Source organism: Borostomias antarcticus, assembly GCF_949987555.1.
Source record: "Borostomias antarcticus genome assembly, chromosome: 7".
In the NCBI taxonomy this organism is placed as follows: Eukaryota; Metazoa; Chordata; class Actinopteri; order Stomiiformes; family Stomiidae; genus Borostomias; species Borostomias antarcticus.
This window is the reverse complement of record NC_140240.1, coordinates 2,961,697-2,981,968: the sequence shown is the minus strand read 5'-3', so window position 1 is coordinate 2,981,968 and position 20,272 is coordinate 2,961,697. Positions and strand designations below refer to the sequence as shown.

At 45.5% G+C, this 20,272-nt stretch overlaps 1 protein-coding gene across 1 annotated transcript; it reads right to left on the bottom strand.

The window, feature by feature from the left end:
- Nucleotides 1-79: 79 nt before the first annotated feature.
- On the bottom strand, nucleotides 80-19,240 carry nampt2 (nicotinamide phosphoribosyltransferase 2). The gene is made up of 11 exons (XM_084440688.1): nucleotides 19,048-19,240; nucleotides 12,243-12,378; nucleotides 11,005-11,108; nucleotides 10,718-10,846; nucleotides 10,184-10,342; nucleotides 7,754-7,884; nucleotides 6,683-6,908; nucleotides 3,984-4,103; nucleotides 3,531-3,671; nucleotides 2,336-2,461; nucleotides 80-2,075 (listed from the first exon to the last, which is right to left on the bottom strand). The coding sequence occupies exons 1-11, from the start codon at nucleotides 19,093-19,095 to the stop codon at nucleotides 1,908-1,910; spliced, it is 1,488 nt and encodes a 495-aa protein (XP_084296814.1). The 5' UTR covers nucleotides 19,096-19,240; the 3' UTR covers nucleotides 80-1,907.
- Nucleotides 19,241-20,272: the final 1,032 nt, after the last annotated feature.

Below are 20,272 nucleotides of genomic sequence, written 5' to 3'. Positions count from 1 at the left end.
TATACAACAGAATAATATATACCATTAGTACTATTGTTATATTAATGTACAATATAATTTATAGAAAAAAGAGGTAGGGTTCTCATAATCCATCTAATCAGATTATAATAATGATGATAATAATAATAATTATTACTACTACAGGACCTCGAAGCTCGTTTATTGACCAAACGGCAATTACACACCATCACACAGGCAAGTGAGCAGCGACACAGAACACTCAACACACACATGCAATTTCAGCAGTCGCCGGTGGAATTTATCCTCTGCATTTCGCCCATCCAAGCTGTCCTTCTCCAGGGGCAGCCAGGAGCAGTGGAGAGCCACATCAGTGGTGCCTGGGGACCAAGTCCAAGTGCTCAGTCCAAGTCCTGGTCAGGGATAAGACTGAAGAGCATTAGTTCTGCATGTCGTTGTTTTTGACATAGTGGTTCTATGTGGAGGGAACCCGAGTGAGCATGGGGAGACCATGCAAACTCCACACAAAAAGACCCAGGAGACAGCCCATGTGGGATTCAAACCCAGGACCTTCTTGCTGTGAAGCAACAGTGCAAAGCACCGAGTCACCGTGCCACAATATCAGCATCTTGGGCATATCACAGATAATTAAAGGCAATAAAAGCAAATATTTCCCTTCACACTGAAGTAGAATAGAGATGGGGGATTAATGACAACAGGCCTCAGAAGACTGAGGGTCGAAGGTTTCAGCAGCAGCTATGGAGTTGTTCGGTACTGAACACCATTCACTTCAATAATATTTATATATATGTATATATATATATAGTCTCAGAAAGCTTATGATATTACTAGTTAGTTTATTATTTATTATCTGGCCCTAGTGCAGCTGCATTGCTGTTATCGCAGAAAATGTAAAACCGAATGCAAACAAGTATCAACCATTTCAAGACTCAAATAGAGATTAATAACAAGAATCTAATCTAGTCTAACATCAGTATCTCCTTCTAAAACCAGGCTTATCTACAACATCGATTCATTTGAAATTAGTTGGAAAACAATTAAAGCCAGTAAAGAGGCAGAAAAAAGTTCCCAAGCCACAAACATCAGTGCCATGGGAAGATGCATCAGCTGAGACATTCCCAATTGTCTTCATTAACATAACCATCTTCATCCTAAACAAGCTCTACATCTCAAGTGTACACAGAGGATGGGCTGTCACTTATGAATCTGGTTTTGTTAGATGAAATTAGAAGTTATAGATAGGAATCACAATATAACTGAGACCTGGTTTTAAAATAGTGGCTTTAAAACCGACTTAAATATTTTAAATAGTGCAACTAGATATCAACTATACTAAGCACACCATTAAACAATATTTATTGAACATTTGGCGTATTGATTAGTCTCTCCAGTTTAAGATAAGTATGAAGATGACAGCATACAGAATACAGGTTCCTTGTCTTGACAGGAAGACAAACGGACAAATCAAAGCCTAATATTGTTTAGTGTATGATTAGATAACGTGCATCACCGGCATCTACCTGCCCAATCCTCCTGCCCACTTCACAGCTCTAAGGAATGGAACTGGAGAGCACCTGGTGTCTCTGGCACACGGTTGATGATGATGCACATACATACGCTCCATAGACAGAATACATAACATAAAATCAACATTCAACCACGTGGCGCAGGCCAATCATGGGCCCATCGGGAAGTGGTCGGGACTACGAAAGAATCGTAAAAATAATTAAAAATCAGAGTGCTTTGTCTCATGATGTGCTGGTGATTACAGCGTCCAGCGCTCTCCTCTGGCGGGGGTAGCGACACTCGCTAAAAACGCTGTGCCTCAAGTCCACAGTCGGCATACAAAAGTAGCACAAGGTGCTCGAGAAGTTCTTGAAGGTGTGTGTGTGTGTGTACAGTACATGGGATGGTGGGTGGCGTGTCGATTAGTGCATCCCGTTCATGATCCGTTTGGGGTGCGCCTCGCGCTCCTGGTCCTGGTTATGCTGGGCCGGAGTGACATCCTCCTCCCACAGGCGGGCGTTCTTCCGGATCTCCTCCAGCGTGTACTCCTGCAGGATGGAGCCGTTCTCGAACACCGTCACCAGCATGTCCTGTGGGAGAGGGAAACAGACCGGGGGTGGGGGTGGCGGGGGTTAGGGTTAGGGTCGTGAGGTGGTGCACGAGACCGGGCGATTTGTAGCAGGGTGTTGAAATGTAGAAATAAACATTCACATCATCGTTATAAGGCGCGAGGAGAAAGGAGGGTGCCGTCCTCATGGAGGCGTTTTACTGGTATCTGCAGTTGTGCCACCCCAACCTAGGCGTCCGTGGACCTGCCCGGAGGACCCACCCACCCGCTCCCGGGCCTCACCTCCTCTGGCTTGCCCACCCCTCGCTCCACTGTCTCGACGAAGCCATCGGAGTTTCTCCTCAGCGACAGGCGACCTCTCTTTGACCCCTTGGAGGGGTCGGTCACTGGCTGTTTGTACACATCCATCTAGACAGAACACACAGGGTAGCAGGCAGACAGACACACAGACATTTGTAAAACATACTTTATATATCTGCTAACGTTAATGCTAAACACTCCCAACTGTTGTTGTTATTGTGGGATCATTCTAAAATTACTTTGATTCCCATCATTTACGATTTTGTAGTTCCATTCCCTAAAGATTTAACTTCAAGGCCTTCGTTATTGATTTACATGACATGAACTTTGAGTTGAGAAAAATCTATTTCTTTCACATTAGAAATTCCCAGCAGTGACTCCGACGTGCTGTATGGAACTGGGCTTATCCATCATCCCAAAGTGTGTCTCTCTGAGCAATATAAACCACACCGTGACTGAAACTGACTCATCGACTAGTCCTGTCATCAAACCGCGCCGCGTCCTGATGAGGTCACAGCAGACTGAACCTTGACCCCTTACGGCTATCTTTGGGATTCTGCCGGTGGGTTGTCCATTATCCCGTGCCCAAATCTGATACAGTAGCGTATGCCACTCTTTTAGCTCGACGGGTGATTTTGGTTAATTGGACACTTACCTTTTTGCCCTCTTACAATCATTGGGTGAGAGACTTGTTAGGTTGCCTTAAATTGGAGAAACTTAAATTCAGTTCCTGTGGAAAACCTGAATGTTTTTATGCGAACTGGCTTCCATTCAAAGCCTACTTTGAATGTGTCACCCTGTGAGCCCTTTTTTTCCCTCTGTCTCTCTCTCTCTCCCTTTCTATCTCTTTTTCCCCATTTTGCATTCTCCCACTTCTGCCACCCTATGCCTATAGTCATAGACCTCTGTATGTGATGTGAGATTCTCTAAATGCGATTTTTTTGGTGTGTTATTTTATATTATTTTGTGGATTTTGGATGTGTAAACAATTTGAATGTTGTGTATTTGTTTTCCTGATTGTTTTTTGTAAATGTTGATTATTGATAAATTATCAAAAAACAAATAAACATAATTTTCAAAAAAATAGAAAAAAAGAGATTACAGCAGCAGAGTCACAGGGATAATGATCCTGGACTATGATTTGGGAGGAGGCGGAGTCCTGAGGTTAGCTACGTACCCCCTTGCCATTGGCCTCCACGTAGCTGCACTTGAAGGCACAGCTGAGGGTGTCTCTGTTGAGCTTCTGCAGGAGGGCGCTGCCGCAGCCGAAGAAGACGTTCTCCGCACTCCAGCCCTCGTCACTCAGCTTCTCCAGGATCTAACGCGGGGTTAACGCAGCGGGTGAGGAGGAGGGGTAGAGGGGTAGATACAGGCACTGTACGGTGCGTGTCGGGTCCTCTGACATACACACACATGTGACCTCTTCATAAACACTGCTTTAGCCAGCTACGCCACTGGAAAGCTAGCAATTCGATAGCGAGGTCGGGTGGTATTTTCACTGAAGAGTGAGTTTAACCAAATTAACTCAGTTACATGTGTGTGTGTGTGTGTGTGTGTGATCGTTTGTGTGAGTGAGACAGTGTGTGAGTGAGTGAACGAGAGTGTGTGTGCGCGCACATTCTTTTCATACCTCATCCACAGAGTTGAGATCAATGCCGTCTCCCTGGATGATGCGCAGGTAGGATGGAAGCACCTTGAAGCCCACGGAGTTCAGGGAGAAACCAAAACACTCCTCCAAGATCTTTATCACCTAGGGGGGAGGAGCAGGAAGTCAGGGAGGGGAACACACACACCAAAACACTCCTCTAAGATCTTGATCACCTAGGGGGGAAGGAGCAGGCAGTCAGGGAGGGGAACACATACACCAAAACACTCCTCTAAGATCTTGATCACCTAGGGGGAAGGAGCAGGCGGTCAGGGAGGGGAACACATACACCAAAACACTCCTCTAAGATCTTGATCACCTAGGGGGGAAGGAGCAGGCGGTCAGGGAGGGGAACACATACACCAAAACACTCGTCTAAGATCTTGATCTCCTAGGGGGAAGCAGCAGGAAGTCAGGGAGGGGAACACATACACCAAAACACTCCTCTAAGATCTTGATCACCTAGGGGGGAAGGAGCAGGCGGTCAGGGAGGGGAACACATACACCAAAACACTCCTCTAAGATCTTGATCACCTAGGGGGGAAGGAGCAGGCGGTCAGGGAGGGGAACACATACACCAAAACACTCCTCTAAGATCTTGATCACCTAGGGGGAAGGAGCAGGAAGTCAGGGAGGGGAACACATACACCAAAACACTCCTCTAAGATCTTGATCACCTAGGGGGAAGGAGCAGGCGGTCAGGGAGGGGAACACATACACCAAAACACTCCTCTAAGATCTTGATCACCTAGGGGGGAGGAGCAGGCAGTCAGGGAGGGGAACACATACACCAAAACACTCCTCTAAGATCTTGATCACCTAGGGGGGAAGGAGCAGGCGGTCAGGGAGGGGGAACACATACACCAAAACACTCCTCTAAGATCTTGATCACCTAGGGGGGAGAAGCAGGCAGTCAGGGAGGGGAACACATACACCAAAACACTCCTCTAAGATCTTGATCACCTAGGGGGGAAGGAGCAGGCAGTCAGGGAGGGGAACACATACAGACAGACACGCTGGGCCGAGTAGACTAATTATTCTTTAGTATTCATGAGTAACTAACAAGTAATTTGTGGTTCTGCATAAGCTATTCTTTGTGGTATTTGACAATTTTATTAGGATATAATTTACTCTAATTTACTCTTTTTTACCCAGTATGCCACTTGCACACGGACATTTGTGCCAGACTACATGATCCCATTTTCCAGGCCTAATAACCTACATCCATCCAAATGATTTAAATTCATTAAGTTGCATGCGCTGCCATTACATAATTTAATTGTACCATAATCTTTATTATGCCTATAGTACGCCTAGTAGGTAATAATGCAAATAAAAATAACACGCATGACATGGATGCGATGGCGCATTAATTTCACTCCGAATTGCAAAATAGCCTTAAGGTCTTGATCTTTAATAAGCATAACCTAAAACAACAGAAGATTCAAAATGATTAAAATAACAATACATATCACTTGTAAGAATGCACTACGGACTTTTTCTTGTTGGGTTCACCTGGGCGGTCTTCTTTCTGTCGGCTATGAACATGTTTTTTAAGATATTTTTTAGGGCTTTTCAGCTTTAATGATATAGGACAGTGTAGAGAGACAGGAAACGTGGGAGAGAGAGAGGGGAGGACATGCGGCACAGGACCCGAGCCGGGAATCGAACCCGGGTCCGCCACGCAAAGGACTAGCCTTCATATGGTGCGTGCCTTACCCGGTGAGCTACGGGGGCGCCCCACGGCCAACACAAAGTTATGAAAACGGGGATGTTTGACCTGATTTCTTCATATAAACTATCTAATTAGTAAACGAGAGGAGACTTTGCAAGTGGGAGAAGCTGCATGAACACGCCTGTGTGGGACTTGGATGGAGTCAGAGTGACGGAGCACGTAGGGAAGACAGTCCTACAATCACACTCTGAGATATTACATTACATTACATTACAGTCATTTAGCAGACGCTTTTATCCAAAGCGACTAACAATAATTGCATTTAACGTAGGAAAAGCCAATGTACTACTACTTGCCAGAACTCACAAGTGCATCTTCTTTCTAAAACAAGTGACTAAGAGCATAATCTAGTGCTGAAGGCTAAGTGCAAGAATAGCAATCTAAAGTACAGTGCAATACAATACAATACAATAAATGCTTATAAAAGAATGTTCTGTGCTTATCTAATTCTAAATGTTCCCGTTTGGCCTGTAGATAATGATTACGCTACTGTTAGCCCCACAGCTAAGCAAGTGGCCGTTTGTGCTGTAAAATGGTGAAGTGATGAGTGTCTATTATGAAAAATGATAAGTCCCATTGTTGTGGGCGTGATTCGCGCTTCGTGGAGTTTGCTCACGCAAAATGTATCCTTCCCGTGCGAACCAGCAGTGAATGGATTCGCGGCCCAGTGGCTGGGGACCGCTGGGGTAGACCATGTGAGGCTAGTAGGTTTTAGGGCTGAGTCACTCTCAGAATTATTACTATAGCAGGCAACTTAAAAGTGACCTTTGTTTTGAGAAAACCTTCACTTCCCTGGAAGAACCTTTTGAACACAGACAAGTTGATTTCGAGAAAAACCTTTGAGTTTCTAAGACTGAACTCGAAACAAAGGTAGGATACACTTTAACAGTGTGCGTGTGTGTACTTTACTTTCCTGGTAACGCTGTTAACATCAGTGCATGTCTCCTACCTCTAGGAGGGTCTCGGCGGGGTCTCCGGAGTCGGGCCGGATGACCAGGCAGGAGTCCTCGCTCCTCTCCATCACGCGCTCCTTCAGCTTGTCCCCCCAGATGTGCTTGCAGGCCTTGAAGATGTCATAGCTGTCACTGACCACGGAGACCGGACTTGTGGAGAACTGGTCCAGCAGTCTCTCGAAGGCTTCCTTCTCCCTGCTCCTGCCCCATGAGATGATTGTGCTACAGGAGGGGGGCAGAGGAACTGAGTTGGTTCCACGACTCTCCCAGTCCCAAATCAAACCCATCCCCCTACCAGTGCAATTAATGAAAGTACATTACATTACTTTTATCCAAAGAGACTTACAATAACTGCGTTTAACATAGGTAGTCAGTGTACTACTACTCGCCAGAACTCACAAGTGCATCTCCTTTCTAAACAAGTGACTAAGAGCATAATCTAGTGCTAGTCAAAGTGCAAGAGTAGCGAAAAGAGAGGTGACGTGACTGCTTGCCTCTGCACACGCAACTTCAACATGTGTCATCAAGTCACCTTTTTTTACGGCTTTTCTTTTGAATGGCTCGAGATCTACCAGCATACCAGCACCCCTGCTGTAGGGAGATGACCCTTAACCCCCGTTCCCACCCTCCTTCCAGAGGCACATCATCAGACACCCTCACACCTGCTTAGCATGCAGTTAAAAAGAGACACATCATACTGTAGCTGAGCTTGCCAATGTGTAAAAAGTAGCCATAACCAGCAATGGCTGGACAAGTATCACACAGGATCACTATATTACAGTAACAGTCCACTATGTAAATTAGGCCAACTGAGACAGAAACATCGCCCCAAGCAGTGTATGAGTCCCAAAGTGGTCGAGTAGTATAGATAAGTATCGGTATCAATAAGCAATATCGATATCAATACCGGTATCGATAAAATCCTAAAGATACCGATCCCTAGCTACTACTGCTGCTACTCCTACTGTCCTTTGAGACTTCTCTTGGACCTGAGAGGATTGGATGATAGAGAGAGTGTGTGTGTGTGTGTGTGTGTGTGTGTGTGTGTGTGTGTGTGCGTGTCTCACCTGTGCTCGGCGGCAGGTATGGAGAAGCCTGCCATTGGGCAGCTGTAGTAGCGTTGAGCCATCAGCAGTCCTGCTACCGTGTCCGTGCTGCAGAAGTTCACCAGGTGCGCCGCCCCTCCCAGCGCTGCAGACTGAACCCAGCAAACACACAACGTCAGGGAGACGTTCAGATCATGTCTTAATAACGTCCGTCGGTCCAGAACCCCGTTTGTACGTCTGCTGGATCCCTTAATATTCAAACGTCTGGCTTGGACCCCTCTAAGACGTCTGTGGACGTGCAGAACGGGTTCAATATCTGAACGTCTAAAAAAACTTTCATTCTGGCTCCTAATTTGATGTCTTTGGACGTCCGAAAAAGACGAAAAAGACATCTAAAAGACGTCTTTTAGACGTGTCTTTGCTCAGTGGGAAGAGTCCATTGTCAATCACAGTGCAGCCCATTCACACGGGTTCAATTCGTTTCTCGTCAAAAGGTATCGATCCCTCCCCTCCGAGCCCACAAAGCCTTGTGCCCATTCTCTCTATGTGCCAGTCCGGAGAGACGCTTACTCATAACATCCTGTTCAAACTAATTATAGTGATGCACAGGTCTGTGTGTCAGGGTGTCTCTTCTGAATACCAATGAACTTTGGCAGCACCAATCCAAGACCTCGCCCGGCGCTTTGCTCCTATCAATACCCTGCTCTTTGATTCTTTTGATCGTGAGGGAGTCACACAACTAATTACTTTTTTGTTTTTTCTTCCAAAGCGTTTTGCCTTTGTCTTTTCAAGTATGTACTAATAAAACAGGTGATAATATACTGAAGCTAACATAATCAGCCTGGGCCTCTCTTTAATAGTCAAGACTGCAGCAGTTGCATGAGAACATGAAGCACGGACACACAGATGACTCACATGTTATTACTTTGAGCAAGACACCTAACCCCAAATTGCTCCCAATGAGCAGGTTAGCACCTTGCATGGCAGATGCCGCCATTGGTGTGTGAATGTGTGTGTGAATGGGTGAATGAGAGGCCATTGTAAAGCGCTTTGAGTGCCGCTAAGGTGGAAAAGCGCTATATAAGTGCAGTCCATTTACCATTTACTTCCTTGTTCAATTATTTTGAAGCAACAACTCTTCAAAATAATTGATGATGCTTTGAGAGACAGAGAGAGAGAAGCCCAGCGAAACATCTCACCTCGTCTCACTAGTCATGTAATCAAGACGCACGCTGACATTTCCCCCTAATAACAGACAAAGCCAGTCTTGGCAATCTGATAAGGAAGAGCATGAGACTATGCTCACAATAACATTGCATTTCTGTAAAGTTCACCGTTTTACACTCAGAAGCGCTGACTCAGACACGCGCTCACGTAATGAGGAGGTTAGAGTAGTCGTTGAGTAGTGAAGCTCACTCCCCTAGTATAAATACTGTCCGGCTGCATCGTGAAATCGCTAGCTTTTCAAATCGCTAGCTAGGTGTAGCAGGATACAGCGGTGTCACGCAAAACGGGCGAGCTTGGAAAAACATGGCTTCGCGTCCCGCCCTGGGAAATCCCTTAACATGTTGTCAAACGAACGAGTGACACAGAAAAGACACTCGTTTTGGTCATATCGGTGGGTCTTGTGTATGTCACGCCCTGGTCAAGGCTAGCCTATGAAACAGCGGTTTGAGAACAGTGGCTCCGGGGGTGGGGACAGAGAGAGGGGTAGAGAGGCGGCACCTGCACACCTGGACCTGCCCATGCATGACAGGAATGGCGGGGTGGCAAGCGACGCGGCACGCCAATAAACCTGCATGGCTTTTATTCCACACGGGAACTACAGTGAAGGAAACGTGTGCAGCGCCCCGAGGCGCCACGCGGTCTGAGCCAGCTGTACATGCGCCAGAGAAGGGGAGATAGCAGGAGACGCATCTCTGATGAATGGAAGTGCATTTGCAGCTAGTACAATAGGGAGAGGCCACCTGCCTCCGCTCTCTGTCAGCCATTTTCGAGATAGCCGGGCTGGACATCCATCCTCCGGTACCACGCTCAGATGCAGGTCGGTGCTGATCTCCTTTAGATTAAATGACTCTCCTCCTGAGTGGCTGGAAAGGTATCGACACCTTTAACGGCTTTATTTATTGCTCCCAAAAGAATAAAACCCTGTCTCTTTCATTGAATGGAGTCGGCAAACAACACAAAGCAGTCAATACACCAAGTGCTCCCGTGGTAAGAGAGAGTGACCTCTGACGCTCTCCGTGCTTATTCAAGTAACTCCGATGTTAAAAAACGCTTTCATACTTACTCTCAACCTAATAGAGAGTTCTCATTCGCAACTCAACCGACTGAATCATAGCATGGCTCAGCTAGGCCAGGGCTGACGGTATGATTAGAAAATGTCCATAAACTAATAATTACGCAATAACAACGCAATACTGAAGCTGGTCCCGCCCCATCCTGCCGTACCTCCTGTGAGGAGACTCCTCTGTAGCCGAAGTCGTGCAGTTTGAAGTCCAGGCCCTCCAGACTGCCCGAGGTGGCCTTCAGGTGCTTGGCCAGGATCTTCTTAAACTCCCTGGAGATGGTGGCCACAGTAATGGGATACCACATCTGCACCAGCATGGTCTGATGCACAGAGAGAGGGAGGGAGAGAGAGAGAGAGAGAGAGAGAGAGAGAGAGAGTAGAGGAGCAGGGGAAAAGATGGGGTCACAGAGAGTGCAATGAGAGGTTGAAAAAAAACATTGATCCTCTCACCATCCCACAACCTTCCACGCTATAACCCTAAATCCACTCGGCTAGCGGATTTTGGATTATAGGACAATATGTGTCATGTTGCTAGTGAGTGGGATGGGGTTTTGGAGGCTGAAATCACGTGTGCTGTGCTGCTTTCATGTCTTACTTTTCGAAGCATAAATATATAATAGACAGAAAATATAGACAATAACTATATAAATATAAACAATAACTGGGAAAAACCACCAGGGACAAATGGACATTACCTCTATGTAGTTGGTGAGCCAGAAGAAGTCTGGGTCTGTGTTCTCCACGGTGAACAGGACATTTCCCCTGGGGATGACCTTTCCCTCAGGGACGGCTTTAATCCGTATAGGCAGACGACCGTCGTACTTCTGACGGAAACAGAAGCAAAATCCACTCAGCCTATGATGGCAGACCTGTTTCTTGGACGTTCATTTTGTGTGGGAGCCATATATAAAGTATGAACTTGTGCATGTGTGTGTGTATCCCGTCCACCTCAGACCGACAGCCCTCGACTCCCCTCACACACCTCCAGCACTTTCCGCCAGCCCTCCTCGTCAAACACCGTCTGTTTGAAGTGCATCTGGTAGAACACCTTGGCCTCCTGGATCTTCTCCTCTGTGATGACCGGTCCTGAGGTGAGGTGTAAAGAGGTGGGTGAGGTGGGGATCCAACCGCCGACGTTCCACAAGCCAACCCAGGTCACAGTCGCAGGCAGGGCCTGATAATACCGTGATAATACCGTGATAATACCGTGATAATACCGATAACCGCGGTCATTTTGGTCACTAAAATCGTGGTACGAAATTTTCATACCGTTACATCCCTAATGTCAATGTTCTAATTTTAGCCTAATGAAATATTACAGGCTATTGGGCTAGCCTACTCTTGTTCAATTAAACAAAATAAACCACATCTAGATCTTTTCTAAGTAATAAGCTGTAAAGACTTGCAATACTGTTTTGGGATGAGCAAAGTGAGTAACCTTGCGCAACGAATGCAAATTGGCTGCTGCTGAGTGTTTGGGAATCTCTGTTTTAGACGTATAGTCGGTTGCAAAACCCCCGTCTAGCCGTCAGTGAAAATAGTCTGTGCGCACATCCCTACAAACAGCCTTAGAAAAACGTACATAATGCATACAATGTATTCAAGAGGTACATAACGCATGATCCATCAGCAAACATTGATAATATACTTCTTTGTTTTTCCCTCCAGAGAGTAAGCCTATTATGTTTTCTATAGGATAATTCTGTATTAGTATGCCAGTGTGTGATAAACCCACGGGCTGCGGTTTAGAAGCATGTATGTCTACATTCCGGAAAAGCCTTCTTAATGGAGGTTAAATCCCAGCCAAGCAAATTGCTCCACTGGTCCAAAACAAAAGAAAAAGCTGTTTTCAGGAGTGAACAGGATCAATGGTCACACATGCCACACATGACCACAGTTTCGGGGTTGGTCAGCAGGCCTGCGGATGGAAACTAGCTCCTAGCTAAATCTGGCACAGTCATGCACTTGTATGTGTTCATTAATATGCACTGTCCTCACTAAATAAACCAATAAAATAAAAAAATAAACACACATTCCCAACACACTCTTGCCCCAGCAGTGGTTAGGGTCAGGGAAATTTATGAGTGATGTGCTGGAAAAAAGGTCCCATGTGAGTAGGCTTCTCTCTCTCTCTCTCTCTCTCTCTCTCTCTCTAACCTGAACAAATAAAACAGTCTAATAATGGTAATAATCTTTAATAATAATCTTAAGCAAACGCACCTGCGATGTACTTCTTGAGGAGATACTGGAGGCCAAAGAACACCACCTCGTTGAACTGGGCTCCCTTCTTACGCCGACATTCAAAGTAGGAGTAGACCTTGTTGATGTTGGGGGGGTACTGCTTGTAGTGTGTGATCTGTAAGAAAGAGACAGATAAGAGGTGTGTGTGTGGGGGGGGGGGGGCAGGGATAGAAAGAGAGAGATAAGAGGTGTGTGTGTGGGGGGGGGGGCAGGGAGAGAAAGAGAGAGATGGGAAGTAAGTTGTTTAAATAGCTTATTAACAGGAAATCAGCTGTTTGAATGACTGAGGACAGTCAGGGGAAACTAAGACTGAAACTAGAAATGGTGGCCAGAGAGCATAGACCTCCGCCCGTGAATGCATTTTGTGTCTCTGTGTGCGCAGGACATGTTTTAGTATTGCTGCATTCATTAGGTCGAGAGCTGGGCTGTCTCTTTTTAGAATGGTCTTACCCATATTATTGTACCGATATGACACTGTCTTTGTTTGCAGAGATTTCAAGATTAAGGTAACAAGGTTGCCCATTATTAGACACTCATTAACTCATGAATAGGCGCTCCAAATATTTTTCAGTATATCAAAAATATACTTCAGTATATCAGACAAATTGCCAAGTGACACATTCTTAATCTGGTAATCTCTCTTAAACAAGAATAAATCTAATGCACTGAAAATAGACTGCATGTCTGTTCGTTCTTCACGCGAGTTGCTAAATCTTCTCCGTCATCACCAGCAGAGTGCCACTGATTCTCCAATAGGCTCTGTGCACCAGCTTCACTACTTCCTGAATGTCACTTGGCATCTTTATTTCCTGTCCAATATGATTGGATTAAGTGATTAATCAGGTGTGCGCTGGGTCTGCCGCACACCTGATTAATCACCTAATCCAATCATATAGGACAGGAAATAAAGTGCCAAGGGACTTTCAGGAAGTAGTGGAGCTGGTGCACAGAGCCTATAGGGCAGCCAAAAAGAAAGGATAGCCTACACCAGGTCATACACCAGGTCATACACCAGGTCCTACACCAGGTCCTACACCAGGTCCTACACCAGGTCCTACACCAGGTCCTACACCAGGTCCTACACCAGGTCCTACACCAGGTCATACACCAGGTCATACCCCATGTCATACACCAGGCCATACACCAGGTCATACACCAGGTCCTACACCAGGTCATACACCAGGTCATACCCCATGTCATACACCAGGCCATACACCAGGTCATACACCAGGTCCTACACCAGGTCATACACCAGGTCATACACCAGGTCATACACCAGGTCATACAAAAGAGCTTTGCTGAATTCCTAAACACTGAAAAACCATTTTATTTTGATCAATGATTATGACCCTCCCCTGGACTCAAATTTAAACACAGTAACACTCCCTTGGACTAAAATGATAAAAGCATGACCCTCCCTGTTTTCCTCCAGTAACCCCCTCCCATAAATTTCGAACGGTCTTTCGGACCGTTTTTCAATTTCAATGTTTCGGACAGATTTAAAGGCAAGTTTCAGTTTAATATTCACTTTTGTTAAATGATTAGCAGCAGCAGCGTGGGGGGGGGGGGGCACTGTTTATTCGTACGTGCCCGCTATGCTTACGGTGCCCTAAGCCAAACCCTAAGCCCAGTCTCGCATAGCCATACCTAGTCTGACTCAACCGATGTTGATTTTGGGGATAAGCCTTTTACTTCTTCTCTCATTTTTCATGTGTGTTCCAAGACTGGAATTTGGTCACCTGTTTCCCAGGTTGCGTGGGAACGTTGTTGTAAGTCAATAGAAAGATAGAATAGACTTAAAAGACCTGCTTTTGCGATTGGCCAATTTGGTGACCACCGATCGAGTCATTTGGAGAGAAAACCGTCCCTTTAATGGCTTTTAAGTTGGACCATGCTACACCCTCGTCCCGAGTTTAGTGAAAATTTGACTAGTAGTTTTCGCGTAATCCTGCTAACAGACGAACAAACAAACACACACCACCAAAAACATTACCTCTCGCCCTGCGCTGGGGCGAAGATGTAGGCTAATGTTCACCACTCATTACATGTGGTGAGTGTGTCCAGGACAACAACAAAACAAGCATCTTGTGCTTAATGCAGATTTAGTTCACATTCTTCAGTACTTTACTTCAGTAGCTGCAGCTTACACAACATGATGTTGCTGTGTACAGTAGCACGTTTCCTGCCTGCCAGACATGAGGTTCTGAGGGTGGGGGCGACAGCTCACAACACAGGCTGTCTTTGTGCTCCCATGGACTCTAATTCAATAATTAACAGCAACTTCCCTTCACTTGCAAATGTACAAGTTTGCACAAACAGGGAGGCAGGCAGGGGGTATCAAACCAGACACAAAAACACAGACCTTCCCATCTTACCTTTTCTCTTCCCTCTGCTATTGCAACAAGTCCCCCTCTCTCCTAGCTTTCTACCTCGCCCCCCAGTCTCCTTTCCTCAAGACCCTAACCTTGAAGTCATAAGGCTCTGGCTCATGTTTGCAAACATCTCGGGTTAGCTTCTGGTGAGTGGCAGCACACAGCGTACACACACACACACACACACACACACATTGAGTCACATGGCAGGCATTCTGGGAGAGATAAGAACCTTGGGCCCTTTGATATTACCTCCATGTCTGAGGGCTGCGGAGTCATGGCAACCAGGGGCAAATAGACAGAGAGCCGTGTGTGGAGTGTCAATGGTTTCTCCTGATAGATATCACCGAGATAGTTGTATTTCCAAATCAGGTTACAGTACTGTACATTCCCCCACATAGAAAACCCATACCATCAGGTCCAAGACGAGAGGGCATATTTTCGGAACAGGCTGAATAAATCCAATGTACAGCATTATTCCTATGTGCTGAGCGCAGGACGGCCGATGGCTGATATACATGAGGTTGATATCAGGTTGCCCCCCCCTCCATCTGATAAAATACAATGTTATTATCATATAAAATAGAAAAAATACAAGTCAGTAATGGGTACAAAAAATACAAAATGTTTGACATGCTACAGTAGACAATCGCTTTTTTTTTTACATGTTTGGCATGGCTCGGACATTTAAGCATTCCCCAGCCACTTGTTTTCACTGTTCCCAGAGGACTATGGCATGCCAAACACCTAAAAATATTCGAAGTGCGATACATTTCACAGGGGAGCATACTGAGGCTGGTATGATTACACCCTGAGCTTCCCATCTCAGAAAAGCATCATCGTTTTTCAACGCATTCACGTATGCCCCATTGACTTCCACTGTAGAGAGAGAGAGCCTATGAGAGCCTGCATACAAATTAGAGCTAGCTCAATACTGGAATGATCAGTGAAATGATGGTCTTTATGTTTCAGGTACATGGTAGACAGACCACAAATAGGGCTTTTATGACACAGATTGCGACATAAAAATATGTTAATCATTGACATGAATGTTTAATTAAGCAGAAATAAGGCGATATATTAAGCAACGTGGGTTTAAGGTGCGTGCTGCCTGCCTCTTGCTCCAGTTTGCTGTTCTAATGCTTCAAGAGGGACACAATATCGAGAATAACTGACAGGGACTAATTAATTACACAAATATAATACCCAACCCAAAGGCAAAGCTCTCGATCTACCGGTCTATCTTCGTCCCCACCCTCACCTATTGTCATGAAGGATGGGTCATGACCGAAAGAACGAGATCACGGATACAAGCGGCCGAAATGAGTTTTCTCCGGAGGGTGGCTGGGGTCTCCCTGAGAGATCGGGTGAGAAGTTCAGTCATCCGGGAGAGACTCGGAGTAGAGCCGCTGCTCCTTTGCGTCGAAAGGAGCCAGTTGAGCTGGTTCGGGCATCTAGTGAGGATGCCTCCTGGGCGCCTCCCTAGGGAGGTGTTCCAGGCGTGTCCGGCTGGGAGGAGGCCGCGGGGTAGACCCAGGACTAGGTGGCGGGACTACATCTCCGCACTGGCCTGTGAGCGGCTAAAGATTCCCCAGGCAGAGCTGGTTGATGCTGCTAGGGAAAGGGATGTCTGGGGCCCCCTGCTGGAGCTGCTGCCTCCGCGACCCCACCCCGGATAAGCGGATGAAGATGGATGGATGGATGGATAATACCCAACTGTTCATTTTGACAGCCTAAGTGTTTAAAAAGTGCCCTGCAATCATTTTAACACAATGTTTTCTCAACCATCGTATTTGGCTAAATAACATCAGCGATGGACGATGACATCATTCATCGGCCCAACCCTACAGTAGACCACAGGCTACTGACATCTATTGATCTGGTATAAAATTTAAAAAAAGAAGAAACAAAAAGGTTCCCAATTCCTGTCTGATTCAAGATCAGTTTTATTGGCCATGTATATGGTACACACATACTAGGAATTTGACTAGGGTAATGTTGCATGACCGTGCAAATGCAAGACTCTGGGATGGGATACTGATCACAATAATCTTGTTTAGTTGTCAGCTATAACTTGCAGAATATGTTATGCATGAAAAGCACCTGTTTACACTGATACTAGCTAGCTTGCACTAGCTAGCCTAACGTTAGCTAGCAAGATGAGGTGTCTAGCTAACATTAGACCTGCTTACACTGACCAACTAAGAGTCAGACTAGCTAGTAGTTAGCTTGCGCTAGCTAACAATGCATCCAATGTAACATTACAAGTAGCCTGCTCTGAACGTTAGTAAGACTTGCTTACCCTGACCAGTCAAAGAACTACTACCAAGACTAACTTGGAAATGGTAGCTAGCAAGATAAGAGGGCTAACATAGGATTCATGGAACGTCACATTTTTTAGCAAACTCTCTCTAAATTAGGTATTCAAATGACAATTCCCAACGGTATTTACATAAGAGACCGGAATCAATCATATTAGAGAAAGTAAACATTGTATAAGAGTGGCCAAATAAATATATTGAGCTTCGAAAGGTCCTTCAAGGAGCCTTCAAGACGAGCACGTTCCCACTTTCAACTTTTTTTTAAGCGGCACGAGATCATTCCACAGCAGTAACACTAAAGGCCGCTGGCAGAGACGTGTCTGCCACCCGATGAGCATGAATCACCCGATCTATTCAAGAAAAATCTATGTATATCAGCCAATTAGAATCTTTATTTCTTTTTTATATCGGCCTCATGAGCACAGAGATCGGCCAATGCCGATTACCTCAAAAGGGCATTATATCAGCCCAATTAATGGTCCGGCCAATTGATCGGTTGGCCTCTAATCTGAAATCTATATTCCATAGCAGCTGCTGTGGGCCTAGCTGTGCCTGTAACCAGGGCGGACCAAATTCCTTGGGTCCTCTGCATGCTGTTGTCTTTATTGGTTAAGCATTAAGTGATAAAATAATCGACTCACACACTGGACACCTGAGCCCCTCCACACCTGTCCTTGTCCACTGTTTTTCCATTACTGTTTGCCCCTGAAACATGACTTAGACTTACATTTAACCATGACTAGACATTTTACCGGCAGGCCTAGCCTATAATGCAGGATCAAACATCTCCCACAATACCAGCTCGTCATATTCACCTGGCTGGTGGTGTGTTCTGTCTGAGGAAGTGTCATGCTACTAGTATAGAGGATCAGCTGGTATGCCATGTCATAGTTCTTGGGGATGGGATTTTAACAACTGCAGAAAGCGGGGCCAGTGTTGGTAACTGTAAAATATTCCAGTTACATGTCACTAACTTACTACTATAATCAGCAGTTTTTTTAATCATTATTGTTATATTATTAATAAAGATAATGGGGTAAGCTGCAATGTAAGTAAGCAACTTTCAATTCTTATTTTCTCGTCCCTGTCTAGTTTGATGCAGAAAGTTATATTTTTGATAGGGACGGGATGGGTATGAATCTGTTTCAATCTCAGTGGGGTGTGGACCTATGATGCAATGTGAGCCTTTCTCTATAAACCGGCATTTCAAGGGAAACGAAACTTAAGGAAACCCTACGTTGACCTGCAATTACGCAAGAGGGTTATAATGTTAATGGCTAATCCTAATGTAATGGTATAACACACCGCCTACACGCTGCCGGCTGCCAGACAGAGGACAAAAGGTGGCATCATATGTAACCCAGCTGCACTTTGGCCAACTAAGACTGGCGTGACAACTCGGACAGCTACGTGCCTGACACTTGAGCAACTTTAGAAGAAAGTGCAGTGAGAGGCTGAAGTAGATGATGTCCCACCACATCACTAAGCTGTGCATTGAACAGACAGGCACATTCAATGACTGATCGGACACACAAACCCGCTGTCATTCAGACAGACACTTTCGTTTTGGCTGCTCGAAACGAATACCGTGTGACTCGCAGTGACATCTGACATTTGGGAAACCTGCATGCTGCAGTCGTGACCACGTATCCAATGATAGCTGCCAATCTAAAGCAGTACTGTATGCTACTTGCACTATCGAGCTATTTTAACACTAGCTTCTCTCTAACTTGATAGAACTTTCTGTTAACTGGTCACTGTCCTGTCAAACAAAACTTGACATAGGCCTACAGGGATAACCCATAGTAGCATTAAGGCGATATAAAGTGACAGTTTCCATCTATTCACGCAACATTAGCTGGCTACACAGTAGCCTAGCCCCTCCCCCTCCTCACTGAACACTATCAGCACACATATAACAATGGCATTGGGCAAAAAAATAGACATTATGAAACAAAGCTTTTCAGGTAGGCTACTATGAAGCAGGCTAGTGTTTAGGCCCAGGTTTCGATCCTACAATCTACTGAATAGGCAAAGCTTAAATAAATTGCGATCTAGAGGTGAAAGTGGCGACGTAGCCCGTCCGCTCACCTTGTAAGAATCCGTCGCCAGCAGAAAATTAAAATCCTGCGCTGCCATTGTTGTCGCTGAATGATTTTGTGCTCCCGAGTCTTGGCTTTTTATTGTAGTTCAAATCGAAAGCATGACATTTGGGCGGGGATTGAACCACGTTGTAATACCTCGGGTATTACAATAGGTTCGCTGGTTCGTGCTGCAGCGGAGTGAACTCGCCTCGTCGCAGTATCAGTAGTAGAGGTCCTTTTTTTCAGATTGGGGGTTGAAAAGGGCGGGTTTAAAAAACGCATCAAAGCGCACGTAACTACGACCTCGGATACTATGCGATACAACTGTTACCGCCCCCATTCCGCTCTGACGTAGACAAGCGGCAGCAGGGGGGAGTTCAGCCCTGACAAAATGTTGCAGAGCATTTATTGAAAAGGAAACGTCGGTGCGTGAACTCGCCTCGTCGCAGTATCAGTAGTAGCTCTCAGTTTTTTTTTTCAGATTGGGGGTTGAAAAGGGCGGGTTTAAAAAACGCATCAAAGCGCACGTAACTACGACCTCGGATACTATGCGCTACAACTGTTACCGCCCCCATTCCGCTCTGACGTAGACACGCGGCAGCAGGGGTGAGTTCAGCCCGGACAAAATGTTGCAGAGCGTTTATTGAAAAGGAAACGTCGGTGCGTTGAACACCCCGTGTGTTACATAACACAAACGTTGCATAGGCAGCCGAGAAGATATGGTGGAGTTTATATAGCAGTCTGCTGACTGGTTAACACCTCTGACACACCCACAAAAGAAGGGAAAACCTACCTGAAAGTCAGTTGCAAACCGTTTCATGGGAATATGTTGTTCAACCTGGAAACCAAAGCAGTGCACACTGTTTTCAGATTGATTTACCCTAAATCACTTGAATTATGATGGCCAATGTGTGAATCTTAGGCGGTTAAGTTTCATTTTCTTGTAGGCTATATAGTCTACGGTTAAGTTTCATTTTCTTGTATATAGCCTGACTTAAGAGAATTGTGCTCTTTCGTTTTCCTTTTCTAACTAATAATGTACAGGCCCAGTAAAACATGTTTGGGTTGCCCAGGTCACTCCATGTTTTCCAACAGATCTCTCAATATTGAGTAGGCCTACTAGTTCAGGCCTATCATGTGATTGTAGCCTTTCATATCCAATATAATGCATAATGAAGATAAGTGCTCTAATCTTTCAATTTGTGATACAATTTTGTATGAGCAGTCTCCAT